This window comes from Pithys albifrons, chromosome 12, assembly GCF_047495875.1.
Source record: "Pithys albifrons albifrons isolate INPA30051 chromosome 12, PitAlb_v1, whole genome shotgun sequence".
NCBI classification, from domain to species: domain Eukaryota; kingdom Metazoa; phylum Chordata; class Aves; order Passeriformes; family Thamnophilidae; genus Pithys; species Pithys albifrons.
In genome coordinates, this window is record NC_092469.1 from 4,304,827 (window position 1) to 4,324,772 (window position 19,946).

The 19,946-nt window shown below is 40.1% G+C and overlaps 1 protein-coding gene across 2 annotated transcripts in view; it reads left to right on the forward strand.

The window, feature by feature from the left end:
- CDH8 (cadherin 8) overlaps positions 1-19,946 on the forward strand; it is a 137,186-nt gene that overhangs the window by 41,690 nt on the left and 75,550 nt on the right. For both annotated transcript variants that reach the window (XM_071567483.1, XM_071567480.1), the window contains exon 3: positions 15,698-15,817. In XM_071567483.1, coding sequence (XP_071423584.1) covers positions 15,698-15,817 — 120 coding nt within the window. The remainder of the gene's footprint in view (positions 1-15,697; positions 15,818-19,946) is intronic.

Below are 19,946 nucleotides of genomic sequence, written 5' to 3' on the forward strand. Positions count from 1 at the left end.
ATCAACCCTTCTCCAACAGGTTTTCATCTCTTGGTTGCAGTGAATTGCTTGTTCCAAAACTGATATGTGAGTTTTCAAGCCTGCCTGTCAGTTCTTTTACTAAAACATAGGCTTAATTTGTTGAGTTACTTTTAATTATACAGCAGCACAAACATAATATGGCCCTGCTTTCAGAAGACATTTTTGCCAAACTCTCGGTGAGCAAATGACTTAATTAAATAAAATAACCTAGAGTAAAAGAAAATAAAGGAAAAAAAAAGCAGGGAGTGGGAGAAGGAAGAAGGAAAATTGAATGCTATTATTCTTCATATGAATGGAACCTATGCAGTATTCTAGGGAAAAAGAAAATGAAGATATATGCAGACAAGAAAAGATGGTTTCTGATCCAAAAGCCTTCTATAAAAATCTATAAACATAATTTATATCTGTGCCTATGAGCAATATTTATAATCTGTAATAAAGGCATGGCCTCTATCCAAGGAATATTCACTGTGCAGAAGAGGAGGGAAAAAAAAGCCCAAACTTTGACACGAAACTAGTGAGGAGATCAGATGAATAAAAATCTAGTGAATTGTTTAACAAGAGGTTTAAAAGATGGTGAATGCAATGAGATTAAGAGAGTAAAAGAGAATAAAAGGTGAAACACTAGCAAAAGAGAGGAAAAGTGAAACAATTGAGAAAAAGAGTGAAAGAGAAGGGAAAAATGTAAAGAAAGGTCAAGGAAGACTAATTATAAGATAAAACTTAATGTGGGAACACTTTATAAACAGCTAAAGGAGCTGGCTCCTGGAGGTTAATATTTCACCTGTTCCCCCCATGTGCTGGGGGGAGGAGAAACTGTTCTTCATTGAACTGCCTCTGAAATCACACAGTTCCACATTTTAATGTTGTCCTAGTTCAGCAGGAGGGACCAGCTAACCCTGTGTGGGGGTGATCAAAGCTGTGTATTCTACCCCCTCTATTCATTCCCCAAGGTCAATGGACCATTAGCAGCAGCTGCCCAGGGAGCCATTATCACCTTCACACCCAGCCTGAGGGGGGCAGAGCTGCTGATGGGCCATCAACAGCTCAACACCTCCTGGCTCCCAGAGTTAATCACCCGTGAGTCCCCGCCCAGGGGGAGGGACTGAGAGCTCCCTGAGGGTACATAAGGGGTGGGTAAGAAGACCTCGGAAACCTCTCGTCGGATCCAGAGCAGCAGCAGGACCTTGACAGGAAGAGATCCCCGCTCTCACCCAGACCACAGCCCTCGCCTGCACCAACAGGTTTTTTTCTTTTCCTTTTGCTCTGGACTTGGGGGAACCACAGGGGTCTCAGCACAAGGGCAAACAAACCCCCTTGGGTTTGTGCCCCAGGACACTGGGTTATACTGCTGGGGTTTTGTGAGTTGAAAGCAATTTCCCTTGTGTGTCAGTGTTTTTATTGTAATATTATTATTAAATTTTAGGTCTGACTTATAATCTCTCTCGTGGTGAGTTCATTTCCCCTGCTGGTTCACCTTTAAACCAGCACAAATGTATTCTTAGGGTGCATGGCAGAGTTTTGTCCAAAAGCAAGTTTGTTCTAATAACACAAACATAGGTAGAAATTTGAATAGATTATCTGAGAGGTTGGAGGTTTATTAACGTAACTCTGCAAGTTTTGCTCATTTATCCCTTATGATCCCTGGACCTTCCATGTGTTTTATGTGACATTTCTAACTGTGCATGCTTTCAAGCTGTTTCTCTAAAGAAGCACAAACATACACTCCTGCTCTTTTGTTGAGAAACAAAACCTGATTCTCTGCTGTTGCTTCAAAACTCAGAGAGTGTTTCCCATTGCATTACATGGGTCATGTCTGTCAAATCTATGAGTATAGGCAGTCAAGTCTGTGTCTTAAACTCTGATGGAACCAAATTTCAAGGCTGTGAAGTGGGAGATGAAAGTGTTACCCTTCATTAATGTTGCTGTTACTATTTTCTTCTTCTTTCCTCTCTTGACTCGCAGGTAGAAACATCAAGAGCTGTACTAAATGATTCCTATAAATTATTGTAACTTTCTTGAAGTTTTTTCAGTCCATGATGTTTATAAAAAACTTGTTTCTTTTCAGAGTTCAAGGAATTTTTATTATTTTTTTCCCCACCAAGAGTATTTCACTTCCATTATCCACTTACTTAATTCCTCTTAAAGAGATCTCCACCCACTGCCAATTTCAGCCTTGACATCTGTACAACACAGGCATTACTAGGCAGTGTTCTTATTCAGGAGGAAACAAAGTTCTACTAAACCTTTTCTTTCCTCAGAATGCTTACATCAATTCTGCTCTGAAACAGAAGAGGAACTCATATGTTATATATATATATATATATATAGTACTTATGTAATGAGGATGAAGTACAAGGCATTTTATTTTTGGATGTCTGTGGAATGCAATTTCTAACATACAGATGAAGGCAATAACCTTTCATTGTTGTGTAACCCAGAGCTGAGGCTCTAGCACATGCAGGTTTTCTAATAGGCACCTGAGATCTGGTCTCATGTTCCTTTCTGGGAGAGATGTATTGGGGAATGCCAGGGGTGGTTTTGCAGAACTGCCCAGAACAGGAATGATACACTGTGGGGATGTGGAGACGGGGTTCAAACTGACAGAGAGTAGGGTTAGATGGGATATTGGGAAGAAATTCTTGGCTGTGAGAGTGGGCAGGCCCTGGCACAGGTGCCCAGAGAAGCTGTGGCTGCCCCAACCCTGGGAGTGTTCAAGGCCAGGCTGGACAGGGCTTGGAGCAACCTGTGCTGGTGGGAGGTGTCCCTGCCCATGGCAGGGGGTGGAATGGGATGAGCTTTAAGGTCCATCCCAACCCAAGCCAATCCATGATTTGTGATTCTGAGTGCAAATGTTGTGTGTGTGAGGTGCAGGCACGCGTGTGCAGCAGTGGGTGAGATCAGCACCCGTGGCCCCAGCCCCCCTGCTGGATTTGCATTCTGTGTTTGGGTGATATCTGGAAAATCCCTCTTCCCTGCTAAAACAAAAGGATTTGCATGGCTTTCCACCCACTGCTGGGAGCCAAGACGATTAGTCTTGCCCTGTGTTATCTGTGGTGGGAATGCTGCTCACTTCTCAGGCTCCTCCAAGCACACACACCCACATGCACCGAGCGCTGCAGAGCGTCACTGTGCTCACAGTTACTCTGAAATCATTTCTTTCTCTCTCTGAGCAAAGAGAGCAGCACATTCCAGAAAAAAAAAATATTGAGAACTAAATTGAATTTTCCCTTATTTCATCCTTGTGATCTTTTTTAGGTAATTTGTACATAATCTCCCACGGTAAGCTCTGCTCCCCAACTCCAAAAGTGATGAATTGGCTTGTGAAAGCTAATAGTGTAGATGGAGAACATGTTCTCTGCTGAAACTGGGCACTTTAATCTTTTAATTCTGATACTAATTTTCTTAAGGAATTAAAGATCAAAAAGTGAAATCTGTGGAATCACTTCATTGTAACAGTATTGCATTTCACAAATAGGAAATAATTTAATTTGTCTGTAAACCTTGTTTAATGACTTTTAAATGTAAAAGGACACACTGGGTTAGAAACCCAGTTAAAACCTTCAAGAAAGAAAAAAAAATCTAGCTAAGCTTCTGGAAGGAAGAACCCCATGACTATTTTTTTTCTTCCCATTTTTATATGAGCTCTGCATCTATGCCTGCAATGAAGATAGAATATTATGTAAATGAAGGAGAAAACTTAGAAGATCCAAAAGGGTAATTGGAACTAGTTCTGTAACATATTTAAAGAAAAAAGAGGGAAAAAAAGGAAAAAAAAAAGATTAAAAAAAGACCCTAAACCCACACTCTCCCTGGAGTATGTTCTGTTTCTGTGTTACCTTCTCAGCCACACACAGATACAAGAATTCCCACAACATGCTGCAGAGGTGGTAATGGGAGCCAAAGTGGATATTGTCTCCCAGCAGTTTAGTTTCAGGATTCTTTTTTCAGGAGAGGGATGAGGAGTGAAAGTCTTGATTTCCTTCTTAGTGAAGCCGAGAGTGTTTAGACAGCAAATGTCATGTTGAGAGACAGGAGATGACAGAAGCAGAGTGACAAACATGTTGGTGAAATAAAAAGGACACAGATGGAAAAAGAACAAAAGACATAAGGGAAGAGAATTCTCTCGTACTTTGTCTGTATTAAGGTAAGCAGACAAACTTTAATAATCTCCAAATATTATGGATTCCTCTGACAGTCATAAAAAACCCATCTTAAAATACATGCAGTGGAATTCAGTCTGCTGTTGGCCTAACAATGCTCTTGCCTTTAACATTTGAAAATAATAACAGTGTGAAAGAGCTTGGAATAATAATATTTTTGTCCTTAAATGCTTCCATGAGAACTACTTCCTGGAGTGGAAAAGGTCTTTACTGGAAAGGGTTTGGGCTTTTAGATGAGTCAGAATATCAATTTTCAGTTTTGGTACAAGCACATCTACTTAGGAGTGTTTCACTTTGAATCAAGGTTGCCCTTGATTACACCACTGCAGATAAGAAATTCTATCCTTTTTTTGGTTTTGTTTGTTTTTTCTCAAAAGCAGAGCAGAGTTCTTTAGTCTAGCCAGGTGTAGTAGGAGCACAGTGTACCCAATGCAGCTTTGCTTTCCAGTTCTCCCAAAGATATTAGATCTCTTCCAGTTACAATTCGTTTGCAAAAAGGGCAAAATCTGCTGCATATGAAATCAACGTGCAATGTCTGATATGAATAGTGATAAAATAACTTGACAAATTAGAAAGTTGTGATAAAAACCTGACCTGAAATGTTATCAAGATCAACCACACTGTCTTACTGGTTGTTTTTTTCCTATGTATTCATTGATTTTTAAGGCACTGAGCATGACTGTTAAATCAATGATAGTTTGTCACAAAACTGTGGAGTGAAAGGACTGCATTACTGGGGTCAACTACAAATTAGCCCAAAGGGTAAATGCCAAGGCAGTGCAGAAGCTGAGGGAAAAACCAGCAGATGTTGTAAAATATGGCAACAATGTAACAGCTGTTAAAAAATGTATATTTTCATATTGTCTTGTTCCTCTTTTTGTTCATCTTGTGCATAATCACATTCCCTAATTATAGTACTGTTGGGCATTTTGTGTGAGATTTATTTAGTGTCTGTGTGTTTTTAAAATCATCACACATAACCTTCAGAAGCTGGTCAGGGCATACTCAACACCAAGGCTGTCTGCTCCCTAAACTGACTTGCTGTTGAGCCTTGGGAAAATATTTCTGAATATTTCCTGTTATATTTGTACTTTTTGTTTCTCACAGGGTCTGATTCAAGATGTTATTATCATCTTCCTATATTGTTCTTAAATGATCATTATGAGCTTGAGGACCATGGATGAAATCCATACTGGCCTTATTAAGCTGAGCCTTCAGTTGTTCCCTCCTATATCATCATGAGTGTACATATAAAATAGCCAAAAATCAGTGGCATTGCTCAAAATAGTTCACAGCCATGGCAGCAGGTACTTGAAGGTTCAGATTCTGAAGGCACTGTCTTGTTCTTCAAAGCAAGTCCTTACCTACCTGTGCAAATTATGGAGCTACTGATGTGTATGGTTTCTTAGCCAAATGCTGCCTTCCTTTCCTTCCATTCAGGGGCAGCAATTGGTCACAAATTTTCCATATTTGCACACGTGCATTCCCTTTGCACAAAGGAAAGTTGGGCAGATGACACCTGGTGAAGATCAACTCTGCAGGAAACATCCACTGAGATCAGACTTGGAGTCCCAGTTCTTTGTGGAGTTCCATCTAGAGGAGCACATCTTTCCATGATTGTGTTTCAGGAATGAGGACAGACAGACAGACAGAGCTGTATGTTGATCACATGATGGCAGGGCATAGAAGATTTTGGCAGTCTTAGGTGCAGGCTCCTGTAGTCCTACTGTTGTTTTCCCAGGTGATTCTTGCCTCACAGAAACATCTTGTTGCAGATATTCTGCTTCTGAAATCCTTTTGTACATATCCTTTTGCTTCCATTTGTACATATCAAACACATCATCATCATCTTTGTGTTCTGTGACTGTGTGAAATTAAGTCTCTGACTCAAGGCTCTGATACATTCTCCTCTGCTTACAAGTTTAAATCTGCTCTTAGGATGGATTTTTCACCATCTCACTGAATCTCAAATTTTGAAACAAAAAGAGGTGTTTCAAACAGTGGTAGGCTTTGCAAGTGTGCCATCTCATTTTCCCAAACAGTTTGGCTTGTGGCATGAGCCCATTTGCTGGCCAGTGGATGATGCCTGAGTGGCAAACAGACGGATGAGAGGAAGTGACCAGCATAGAGTCCCGCTGGACTGATGCTCATTGAAACACCACAGAAATGGTCTGGAGCATATTCTCGCTTTTTTCAACCATGGGAAATGTAGGCAGGCTCTAATCCTGAGGTAGAAATTTCTAGATCAAAAAATTAAATTCAGTGTGGTAGTATTTTCAAAGAAACTTATATTAATATAACTTCTGTTACTCTGCTCGCACAAGGACTTTAGAGCAAGGGGCCAGTACTCCTCAAAGTCCTAATTCAGGTGGCCTGTGTTAGATGTCTCTCTTTGAGGGACACCCTTGACATTTGGCAAAATAAGATTCAGATGCAATTCAGAATTTGTTTTTTCTCTGGCGCTGGTCATTCCCCACCCTGCCCTGAACTAATACCTGTCTTTGTTTAGTTGCTGAATCTGCAGCACTTGATGTTTGTTCCTGAATACAGCCCAGCAATTGCCTGTGGAGCTGCTGTCAACACAGTTGCCTTGGGAATCCAGAGCTGGAGAGCAGTGCGTTCCACTGCACCCCTTCCCTGGGCCCAGGTGGGCTCTGCTTCCATGTGTTGGCTCTGCAGTGGCCTCAGGGCACAATATTTCAGAGTCTGCTTTTGCCACCCTGGATTACAGTTGGTGGCATTATCAGCTTCCAGGCTGTGGGATGACACCGAGCGCTTTCTGTTCTCACCACAGAAAGGCACAAGTGAAAGTGTTTCTGCAGTAAACAGCCAGGGCTGCTTGATTATTTATTTATATCTCTTTACAATACACCTGAGCATAACCTGAAACTTCCATCGACATCAACAAGACTTATGGTGCCTTTTTTTTTCCTGCTTGGTAATATAGTGTACAGTGATCATCCAATTTTAGTGCCTCTGCCTGGGGACCTCGCAGAAGGAATGCTGATGAAATAGTCAATTGATTAGAGACAAGCAGTCTTTCAAAAAGTCCTGAAAAGAAGACTAGCTATTTCCCACTTCTCTCACAAATATCAATTAATATTCCATAGCGAGGGAGATATATAAAGGGAGGATAAAAAAATAGCATGAAAGGAAAACATAATGCTTTAAGCCAAACATAAAATATATTTTACCCTTCTACTGTTGCCTGTGATGTTCCAGACCGTGTAGTAATCCTACCAAACAGCCACCCAGGGGAATTTATAAAGGAATACCTGCAGGCTCTCTAATGGCACCTTCTCATAAGTTGTAGCAAGAAAGAACTGCCAGCCTTAAAATGGAAAAGGCAGTGTCCTTTCTTGTTAGATCCACTCGAGGTAAATCCAAGTAACATCAGCAAGGATAAGTGCCAGAGAGGAGTCTGTATCCCCAAATCCAAATATATATTCCTCATGCAAAATATTTTTTTGTTTCCAAAGGTGTCATCCCAGTTCCAAAACAATCAGTTTGTGCACAAAAGATGGTGAAACATGCAGCTGCTCAGGTTTCAGAGCCATGACTGCCCAGTGCCCGTCGTGCAGCTGCAGGTGCCAGGCTGCCAACTCTCTGTGCCACTGCGGAGTCTGCGCTTCCCTCCCAGGCTGAGCAGGCACCTCTCAGGCTTCTGCAGTTGCACATTTGCATACAATATGTTTTTCCCATTTCCCTCATGAGATGAAAAGTCCTTAAAATGACATATGAGCAATCTATGAAAACATTGTTGTGTTGCATGTGGTGGGTTGTTCAGTTGTTCCCAGGTTTTGACTCATGCACATACTGTATGATTTTAACATTCTTCAAAGATTTCATTAGCTTTCTAAACTATCTCCTCCAAAAATTGCATTGAGAAATATGTAACATTTGCAAGAAACTATTTGGATACCTCTTCTGCTTATGGAGATAAACCTCACTAAGTATATCAATGGTATGAAAAGATTATTTTCCTGGTCGAACCAGGAAACAGTTTCTTGCATTCTGCTACATGGAACTTTATAATTTATTGTAGATCAGGTTGTTCTTCTTGGATTCTTTCAGATGCCTTCATTAAACCATATTTTTCAGGTGTTAGAATGTTTAGTTTAGATTATCAATGTTTTAGGGAAGCACCTGCCATTTCCAATAGGTCTGTAGAGTACCGAGTTCCCAAATCTCTTTTTTTCCTGCATTTTAATGACTTTACCTGCAACTACTTATATAAAACAAACTGGAAAAACAAGCAAGTAATGCTTTGTCTCTCTAATGTTTTATATTAGCTTTAAAAACCCAAATATATATCAGTTGCAATTATTACAGAAAGTGTATCCAGGTGTCCAGATGATTATGTAAGTTTATAGTATATATACCTACAAGAGGAAACAGCATCAATCTGTGCAAGGGAAGGGTCAGGTTGGACATCAGGAGGAATTTCTTCCTGGAAAGGCATTTGAAGGTCTGCCCAGGGAAGTAGATGGGTCCCAGTCCCTAGAGGTGTCCAAGGAAGGTTGGACATGGCACTTAGTGCTGTGGGTTGTATGACAAGGTGGGCATCAGGCACAGGCTGGACTTGATGATCTCAGAGGTCTTTTCCAACATTAATATGGTTCTATGATCTATATATATGGAAAATAATGCAAATAAAAACAAAAGTCTTGCAGGGTTTTGACTTGTCCTATATGGTGATATGTCAGCTTTGCATGCTTGAAGTTCCTGGAGAGTTGTTAGTAGAGACTGGTGTGGCCTATTTTGAGCACATACACATAGGAGAGGAGTCATATTATTGTAATTTAGGCATTCCTATTAGCTGGCTAATTTAATTTGGATTCCTCTGTGGTTCTCCAAGAGGACTTTGTCTTCCTCCCTTAGGTAGAGCAGGAAGTTAGTGCAGCAAGGTGTCTAATTTAGCCTGAAACTGAGTTGTATGAATAACCCGCTTTTCCTTCTTCCTTACCTTAATCATCATAAACAAGATCATGACAGCATCACAGTATTTCACTACTTAGAGTCAAATAAATTACAGCTGGGAAAGACAAATTACCCTATTAGTTAATCTTGCTGTCTTTCTCGGGTTTTCCCTTAGAATACATTATCCAGCATCTTGTGCCACAGAGAACTCTTCAGTGAGGAGGATTCTGTTATTTCCCTTGGGGAGCTATTCCTCCTTGTACAATTTCTCATTGCAAGGAAGCTTTTGTTGTTGTTTTTCTCTTCACAGAAGATTAAGTGAAGTCTTGTATCTGTGTATTTCTATGGCTCTCATCACCAGCATATCAGTGTTACATCTGTAACATACACAGATTTTCTTTCTCCCTCTAGAATTGACTGTATATTGGATTCTACCACAGGTACAGCAGAATGCATTCTGGCCTTCCTTTCTCCCAGCATGTCAAGTTTATGTTGCCCATTTTTCCCTTAGTGGACCATCCTGGCCCATATCTCTGCCTTTTCCTCTGCTTAGGGTGCTGTCTTCTGCTTCCATTCATTTTTCACTATTAAAAGGAGTCCACTGGACACTTAAAGAGCAAATATTTTTCTGTTTATGACATGCTTTCCTTTGAGTGTGAAAAACTCACACAGGCCCTCTGTTCTCAAATCAGACCTCAAGGCCCTTTCATGGTGCTGATGTCCTGTGTGATCCCTGACAGCAGCACCACCGTGTGCTGCAGCATTCCCTTCCACACTGATTGGCATCCTCTCATTATGGAATCAGGGAATATCCTGATTGGAAAGGACTCACAAGGACCATGGAGTCCACCTGGCCACAAAGACACCTCCTTGTCTCTCTTCAGTTGTCTGTCTGCCTTTCCCTTTCCTGGTACTTGGCTCTTGGAATCTCTTTGGGAGAGAATTTCCTGCACTGTGAGATCTGATCCATGTATTGGGTTCTTAAAGCTTTTGCAATGAAGTTGCTATTAATAATAATAAAAATACATTCAAGCACGGTGTGGAAGGTAGGGGTGAAATAAAGTATGATCTGCAAAAGAGCCATAAAACACTCATGCAACATACCTACAATATAAGTGTGTGTATTTGCATGAACACCAAGCTATTTTATGTGTGTAATTTGCATATGTTAACAAGGCTTAAAGTGCATTACACAGATTTCTTTTTCATATACATTTTCTTTATTTGGTTAGTGAAACCTCTAATTCATAGATTTTGTGTTTAGCAATGGTCTCATATAGAATAATAGAGGATGATAATGCTTAAAACTATGTTTTTGCATTTAAAAAAGCCAACAACAATGAAAACCAAATAAGTTTCTTCAGCTTTGAGGCAGTAATAATTTACATGTCAAGAAGTTATGCAGGTTTTTATGAGATTATTGCAGTTTTATTCAATAAAAAGTTGTTACCATGACAACAACTGTCATGCTACCTGTGAGATTATAGCAAAGAAGGCCAGTGAAGAAAAGGCTTCATTTGGGAAAGAATGCTTATCTGACCTGGTGGAGACAAACAATGCCTTGCTGTGGCCACCCCTGACTGCAGGGCTGCTCTCAGTCCAGCTCCAAACCCAGCCAGAGGTTGGAAACACAGCGATCCTCTTAGAGAAACAAAGGAGTTGGTAAATAATGGCAGGGCTTTGTCATGCAAATACTCTCTTAATGCCCTGTCAGGTTGGTAATCAGTTCTTCTGAATGAAATGGAGATTTCAGCCTGTCAAGATTTGGGAAGATTAGGAGGGAATGAGTGAATGGGACCAAAAAAGGGCATCAGAGGACCTAAAGAGCCCAGAATTCCCCGGGAAGATGAGAACACATGGCCCCAGTAGGTTGCATTGTGGTCATATTATTTATTTTTACCAACCATTACAATCTTTCTACAAAATGGTTGCTTCATTGAATATGGATTAATGTAAATTGCTGGCACCGACTATGCATCACCTCCTCGAGAACATTCAAGTTGGATTTTGGGGGATTTTTTTTTTCCCCAGGACACACATTTCACTGCCACACCAAAAAAAGAAAAAAAAATTTGCTTTCCTGCTCCCAGTGGCAGCATATGCATTTTTCTTTCTGACTAATGTGCAGAATGTGTACCCTGACTTGCACATAAAAACACAGCCAAAACAACAGAAAAGCACTAGCTGAGCACACACATCTTATATTTTTAATGATGGCTTTTAATCTTAGTTTGCCAGCAAACACAGGCTTTCCTACCTAGCCATATAAAAATACTTTTAGTGTTAATTGTGTCCTTGATTGCTGGCCTGCTGCAAAGAGAAACTGCGACAGTAACGGAGTAAAACAATCAGCAATGGTTAATAGCTAAAGCACAGTAGAAGTGTTCATTAATTAAAGTCTGCTGAATCTCTTTGCAGTCCACATTTATGGTGATTAAGTCCATATTTAAGGGTCATTAGCATTGCAGAAGTTTCCCTCAGGAAAAAAACGCAAGAAGTTTTTTACCTAAACATCTTAAAATTTGCCTCATCTGTTGAAAAAAAAGGGGTTTGGTTTGCATAAGGCAACATTAGGTACATAAAGGAAAAAAGAAACAGTGATTATGTTGTTGGCCCAGATTATATAAAACTGCAATATTATTGTAATTAGGACAAAAGTGACTTGGACTACAATAGTGGCTTTCTTGTAAAAATGGCACCATTTCAAATTTATAGTCTCTGGCTAAATGAGTTTGTTGTGGCATTGACAAAGACACAAACACAAGCCAAATGCAGTCAAAATTAAACACAAACAGAAACCTTTGCTGTTTATTTGCTGGGCAGAATGCAGAATGTTGTTTTTCCAAGAGTATTTACTTAATAAATGCCCTTCCCTGCATTCTTACATCTTTTCCAATGCAAATTTTTTTATCTTTAAAACTTTAAGCGCATTATGCATGTAAAAAATATTTATGTCCATGTAGTTTATAACTGTAGTGGAGTTCAAATCCTGCTTAAATATTGATAATCCAAAGCTTGAAGAGTTCTGCTGTGGAGATTGCCTAAATAACAGCCACGGGGGCTGCAGGCTCCTTTTTATCTGCATTATCTTTCACCCTCAGGAATCTCTCAGGTCTCCAGATCTTTTGGTGCAAAGGTTCTGTCACCTGTGGGAGTGGAACCAGAGCAGCACTGATGTGGCAACATCACCTGCACCTGCAGAGGGGACACAGTTTGCTCCTAAATATACTTCTTACTGCCAATGTGAACATAATAATGTGGCATATTTCACACCTGCAAAAGATTTGATTCAAGGCACAACGAGAAAAAAATTCAAATTAAAGGTGATAAAATTTAAACTATGCCAAAGCTTAACTAATTTCTGTAGTGGAAGTAATTTCTTTAATTTCTGATTCATGATGGCTTACAACTTTCATAAACAATTTTCATCAGTAAGATTGTTGGGAGCAAATTACTGACTTTGACAGACCTTCTCAGAAGGGTTTGATGGTTGGAAATGAAGTGCTGGGTGGGTAAGAAATTGGTTTCTAGGAGATGGAAGGGTATTTTAGTTTTCCATTCCCTTCATTAGTTATATGAGGTGAGGTTCTTACATTTCAAGTGACCTGTAAGGGAATGAAAAAGAAGGATATGCCACTGCCCTCACCTTCTGTGGTATAAACCATGAATGGGAACACTGACATACGTATGACACAGGTATTTTTAATATATGTACAAACTTCAGTTGAACTTGGGCCTCAATAAGTGACTAAATTATTTTATATCACAAGAAAAAAGTCTTGATGGTTGAGCATCAGGGTGGGAAGCAAAGTTAGACACTGATTGCCTCTTTTTATTAGGGCGTATTCAGCTTTAATATCTAAAACTTTAATCGCTAATGAACACTTGGGATAAAGAATGGGCTTATCAAAGAATCAGCAGAACCATTTAAGTTCGGGAATCTTGAAATAAACATCTATAAAAAGTCTTTAGAAATTCTCGAGTGAAATAAGATAAGAATAGACATTATATACCAAATCTTTCTAAACAAGCAATGTAATTATTTCTGAAGGCCTTTGAAATGAGAGCCAGCTAAGCAAATCAAACACAATCTCCAAGAAGTCAACAGTCTTACTTTTTTATTTTCCTTTGTGTATAAAGTTTATAATGGAAACAAAATGAAACAGCCTGGATAAAATACTCTTACAAAATTTTTCACTGTTTTGTGATGAGCCTTGTCTTATTTCAGCCCTTCCCCATTGTATGATGTTCTGCACAAACCCCTTCTGTCTTAGAAGCTTACAAAGCAAAAGTTTTAGGATAGCAGCCCCAGAAACAGGTGCATCACCTGCTGTTTCAGTTGGATGCAGTTGACCCCTACACTCCTACCTGGAGCCACCCACGGGACAGCAGCAGTGACTGCAGGGAATGTCGTGCTGGGGCTGTAGCTCGGATTTGGTGAGAGAGGAAGCTCAGAGATCTTTGGCTCAGAGATTGCTGTCTGGGGGCACAGCACTTATAGTTGGAGCATGAGCTGGGAAAGGGAAGCCACCAGAACTTAAATATGTGAGACAATCCTGTCAGCTGTGGCTCTTTGTGCTCCAGAACTGCTCTGGGCAAGCCACAAAGGAGCCTGTTGCTCCTCTGCTCCTGCAGCATTCACACTCCAGCTTCCTGCAAACCTCCTTGCCATTGGTTCCCATTGTTGTTTTCTGTAGCTTATGCCATGGGCTCTGAGTGTGTCCCATGGTTGCTTCCCTGTCACTGTTCATGTTTTCCTGTAAGTGAAGAAGGTCCTTCAGGATATCACCTCTAGGCAGGGGATGTTGTACTTACTGCTGGGCTGGGGCCAACATTGGGGGCCCCTTTATTATTTCCACTCAAAGCTGCCAGGCACTGTGTGCTAGTTCTGGGTATACAGCAACATCTGTATTTGTAATTACTTCCCTACAAACCTCATGTTGAGGATAAAGTCAATTTCTCATGCCTAGTGGCAGGTTAAAGACTATTATACTAAAGGTTAGCTATAAGATCACCTTTCAAAATCGAATTAAACTTCAAAACATGAACAGTTTGCATGTTTGTAAGAAGAGGTTCAGCAAGCATCTCTCAAAGATAGATGTAGCATCATATTCCTTTCCCCAAGGAGTGCATGATCTGCAGGACTCCTCTGGACCCTGCCAGGTGGGGCCCTGGTGGAGCTTGCACAGCAAACTGATCTGCCTTTCTTTGCTGATAATCTCCCTGTAAGAATGGTACCAAAATAAAAGACCAGTACAAGCCACAGGCATTTTATTATCCAGTAAGATGTATTTCTGCAACCCACATTCTCTTCCCTGGCAATTATCTCATTACTGCCATGCAGCAAACCTGCCACAACTTCAGTTCCAGCAGAACTTGCAGTCCATGAGTGAGGTGTTAGCCACTCCCCCAAACATTGCCAGCCCTGCATCTTACTCTGATGCTTGAAATGGCCAGGTGGGAAAGTCCTGGGTCATTTGCAAATTATATGTAAACATGCAAACATCCCTCTAAATAATTTGTATGTGCTGTAGCCCACAAAACTGCCTGGAGCCACATCAGCATTGTGCCTACAGGGAAAGAGGGAAGGAGCAGGGCAAGGGTGTGCCAAAGGATCTCCATCCCCATTAACTGCTCCTGCCCTTAGGTGACCCTGTTTGGGTCCAGCGGCACAGCAAGTGTGAGAAGGAACAGGAGGTTATTTTTATTGGCATATCCAGAAAGAGGCAGATTTTGGTGGGTGTTGTAATTCTTTTCCTTTCTGAGCATAAGAATAATAATTCAGCCCTGATCCTCTCTCCTGCCCTTGCTGTCTCTCCTGTAGATACTGTCTTTGGTGTAAGCTTAATTAACGCCATCATACATTTATGTCAGCCAAAAAAAGTCTCTGCAGCAATCTTAATGCAACCAACTGAATTTCATTCTGTTTTGCTTCTTACAGAAATGTCTAAGAAATAAAAAGGGCAATTTCCTTTAATTTTTTTCCTACTTATTTTTGTCAGAGTATGAAATTTATAACTCTGGCTAGACAATGGCCCCCTGAGTGGCAGAGACTCATTTCAGAGACAATAGTTGTTGTCCTAACTCTGTCACTGTGGCCACATCAAATCATTATCATGGCTGCAAGCCAAGAGAAGAAAAAAGAAATCCTTTTTATTATTGTTTTTCAGTGTGGTCTCTGTAACTTGGCAAGGTTCTTTCAAATGTGAAATTGCATCTTAAATGCAACATATTATATTTATTATTAACCTTGTATTTCGTATCCCTTTGATATGATTCCTTTGCAAATGCTTGAAGTTTACACAGATCTATCAGGTGGCTTTCAATGCATTCTACAAAGAAACCTTAAATAATACAGATACTAAAAGGGTTTTTGTTTCATCCAGAAATTCAGGCTGCTGGCGTGTATCAGCTTGAAGGAAAATGTTTTGTTTCTGTTCCACAAGTAATGTTTCTAACTTGTTACTGGTGGGTATTTTATTTCATCTATTATACAGCTCACAAGGAAATGAATTTTTGTTTCAAATTAGTTTTTGAATTCGATATGCAAATTTCTAGTGAGAGGATTAATTGTGTGCATTCTTTCTATTTAGGCACCTTTGTTACTAAAGTCACAGCTACGGATGCAGATGATCCAGTGTATGGAAATAGTGCCAAGCTGGTTTATAGCATTCTGGAAGGACAGCCTTACTTTTCTATTGAGCCACATACAGGTAGGTGACTGATAATATGAACCCCTGGGTTAGGAACTGGCCCTGGGTGGCACCAGGGAAAGCTTAGCCTGGGCATTAGGAAAAGTATCTTCCTGGAAAGGGCTGTCCAGCCCTGGCACAGCTGCCCAGGGCAGTGGTAGAGTCACCATCTCTGGGGGCATTTAAAGCTATGTGGATGTGGCACTTGGGGACATGGGTTGATGCTGGGCTTGGCAGTGCTGGGGGAGTGCCTGGACTCGATGAGCTTAAAGGGCTTTTTCTATGGAAACAACTCTGTGATTGTATTTATCCAGGTGACCCTCCTGTGCCTCCTCTGTATCTCATACAGCAATCAGAGAGTGTGGATGGCTGTCAGCATTGCCCAGGTGTAACATGTGCTCCCTGAGTGATCTTGTGCAAAGACAAAGCAAAAATATGCATTAATGACAATGAGAGTAATGGTGATGGTAAAGTTGCAGAAGTTACCAAAGCAAAACTGAAGGCAGAGAAAGAGCTGTGTGACTTATAAGTGATCAGGGATTTTAAGGCTCAGCCCAAGGAATTTAATGAGCATAATGTAATTTGGAAAACAAGACTATGGTATTTTCACTTAAAGAAAGTACAGTTTAGCTTGGGAATTTTAGTGAACATGTTTTCTGTTTTCATTAAAATTATTGCTTTTACTTGCTCGGATGGATCAATTTGGGAAGAGAAAAAACACCATACTGAGTGTTGGAGTGAAGTTTTATTGGCATTCGTTTAGGATGACTTTATTTCTCTATGGTTTTAGAGTCTTGGAAGTCATCTAAAAGAAGAGCCAATAAATTCATTCCCTCTTGTTTTCTGGACATATGTTGTACCTACAGTAAATTCATTTAGTTCTGTCTTAAGAGGTGTCTTTTAAAGTAATTTGATATTATTTCTAATATTCTTTCACCTGTTACTAGAAACTGGTTTTTAATCACTGTGAGTCAAGCAGCTGTGATCTCCCAAGGAGAAGAAATCTAAACCTCTTTTTAAAACATACAAAAATCCTCATAAATTTACACAACCATTAAAGAGTAAAACAGAAGTAAAAATTCTTGTCCTCATGCAGATTAGCTAAATTATAAAATAAACACAAGGAGAAATTATTAAGGGATGCTTTTAATAGATCAAGTGTACTGAGTTTTCTCCCCAACATTAAACACAGGACACTTGTGCTCTTTAAAATCAGGAATGTCTTTAAATCTTTCTGTTAAAACAGCATGGGAAAAATTATTACCCATTCCTAGAAATGCCCCAACTGAGGGACCCCATGTAAACAGTGTACATCAAGAATATTAATAGATTAATGGCTTAACCCATTCAAGTGTTTTCTTCTGGTTGAAGGACAGCTCTCCTAAATCTGAAAAGGATCTCCAGAATGTGATTCAGTCCTTTATTTTTACATTACATGTGACATTGAGTTTTACACAGAATAACTTGCACAGTGCAATGGGAAAAGAACAGCTTGCTCCAAAATTAAGCATGTCTAGAGAGTTCCTGGTGAAGCTCCTCAGTTTCTGCTGGCTGTTTTGTCCCAGGGCATGTGGAAATATACCTCTAAACAAACCTCTGACCATCAAGTATCAAAGTATATTGTTTGGTTTCTTCAATATTGCAAATTGTTGTGTGCAGTGATGACTTCCATTAGCGGATTAGAGGGGAATTGGCTGTAGGATTTCTCAGTTTCTATTAGGGAAAGTTAGTGCCTGAGCATGGGAACACCTCAGCTTTCCTAAAGGAACTGAGAAATGTATTCTCTACCTACACAGAAGATTTTTCACTTCTTTCACAGAGAAATAGACTGAAAGAAATATTGCAAGTATTAGCAATTATTTGATTTTACTCAAGTTTCTTCTTTGTATTGCATTAAAACCTGATGCTTTGAAAGTAAGTATTCCACAGCTAGGAAAATGATTTCCATTATCATGAAAGCCAGACAGAATTCCAAAGCTCCTTGATGAACCTGAACATCAGGGGGGTTCTCCTGTTCCAGTAGCATTATTTCCCGCTTCCTACCTTCATTTCCAGTTACAAATATTCCTTTGCATAGCACTTAGTTACCATGAAAATGATGTGGAAGTTTCTGAGGGGAGTTTATTCATAAAGAATTCAGCTGTGGCTGCAGTCCCTGAGCAAGAAGCTTCATGTTATGGAGCTTCTTGTGAATCAGTAAATGGTTTGAGGTTCCCCAATCTTGTGGATCAAGGGGGGACATCAATGATGTTCTTCTCTAGCCCATTGCAGCTGGGTGAGTTGCTGTCCTGGCCCTCTCCCTACTGTCACAGCTCCCACCAAACAGCACACATTGGTTTGTTTAGGGCATGTAAACCACAAATAGACATGAAATTCTAGTCATTAAGCAAACCAGACCCAAGCAGTCATGTGGAAATGGCAGCCATACAGGGTGAAAAAGATTGTTCTAAACCAAAATGACCAAAGCAAATAGAAAGTCTGTAAATGTTCCATTGTTTCTTTATATTTACCCAATCTTAGCAGCGTGAACTGCCACAACTCTAAGTAACTAAGGCAGGAAAACACATTCTCTTGCCCATTTGTAGATAGCATTGGGATCCTCAGGGAAGATTTCCAGTTTGGATACTATTGTGACAGTGTAAAATTAACACAAAACAGGTGCAGTAGTGTTTCACCTGACACAAATCAAACCTGAAGGTCATCCTGGGAGATATTTTAGGGTCTGGGCTAGTGTGGGATTTTTCTAGGGGGTGGAAGGGGATGTAGGGGTGTGTGTAGAGCTGCATTTTCTCAGTGGTTGCATTCTATAGCCTCTGTGAAGTTGAAACCCTTTTCAACTAATTTTAAAAAGAATTGTTCCTGAACACAGATATTATGTCTTTCCCAAAATGGAATTGCTATTTTAAGAAATGGACTATGTGAAAGTCATCCACTTCAGAGTGTAAATATTTTCTGTCATTCATGGGAGTGCATCAAATGTTATCAAAGTATAGCTATTTAGAGCTGATTTACTGACTGTTTTTATAAATGACTGACCTCTTTTTATCTTTGTTTATTAGAAACTGAGAGTAAATTTAGATGAGTGCATCTACCAGCACCAGGGCAGCCACAATAGGCTGCCTGTGTCTAAATTTTTTAATTTCCTGGCTCAGCGTAAGGATTGTCTGACCTCACTGCTCTGTTTTAATGGCATGTGGAGAGCTAACCATGAGGAATAACCCCAGCCATGCCTCCTGTAGTACCTGAACAAAAAGAGGGAGCAAAGGTGTAGGATATGGCTCCATGCCTGTGGCAGAAAGGATTCTCACACCAGGATAAATGTGAGGAAAGCAGTTGCTTCCTCTTCTGCTCCTTGGTTCCTACTAACTCAACAGTAACTGGGTGTAGTCCTTACCTGAATCACTCTCTGGGTTGGAACTCTGACAATACTCTCAACCTCCTCACTGAGGCAGTTCTATAATGCTGGGCACACAGAAATAAGCACCGGTAAATGACCTGTAAAACAATAATTTTGCATTACCTGAGATGAAAAATGCATATGCTGCTGCAGCTCTAGTTCTCAAGTTCTTCTCTCTGAGTTATAGACACATGAAAGGAGGTAATTCAGAAGTTATTTTTCACTCAGTGCTCTGAATATGGCCTAGGGTAAATGCTTTTTCGATGGCTTGCTCTGAATATTTTTCGATTTTCATAGCTGAATTTTAATATGACCACTGGTTTGTTGGGTAGAGGGTAGATGTAAATAATACATGACAATAATACAGATTCAGATTTTTCTGTGAGAAAACTTCCAATGTGGTGACATCAGAATAGTAACAAAACTCATGGTGGACTGAAACGTATTCCTTCTCTCATTATTGTTACATCTCACTAACTGATGTCAGGCTTCCTGCCTAGTGTGTTTTATTTATAAAGGTATATGAGTTGTGTAGACTCTCTCATAGTCTAAATTATGACACTCCAAATGCTGGGAAAGGGGTTCCTTAAGGCTGCTAAAAGTAGCTGGAGTACACTTCTTACTTCTAAGCTTTTTCAGGGATATTAAATCATGACTGTCAGCTTTAAAATAAGATTATCATAATGGAACATAATATGAAGTGACACTGTGTTCTACAATATAGGGATGGCAGAGGAAATACATTTTCAGCTG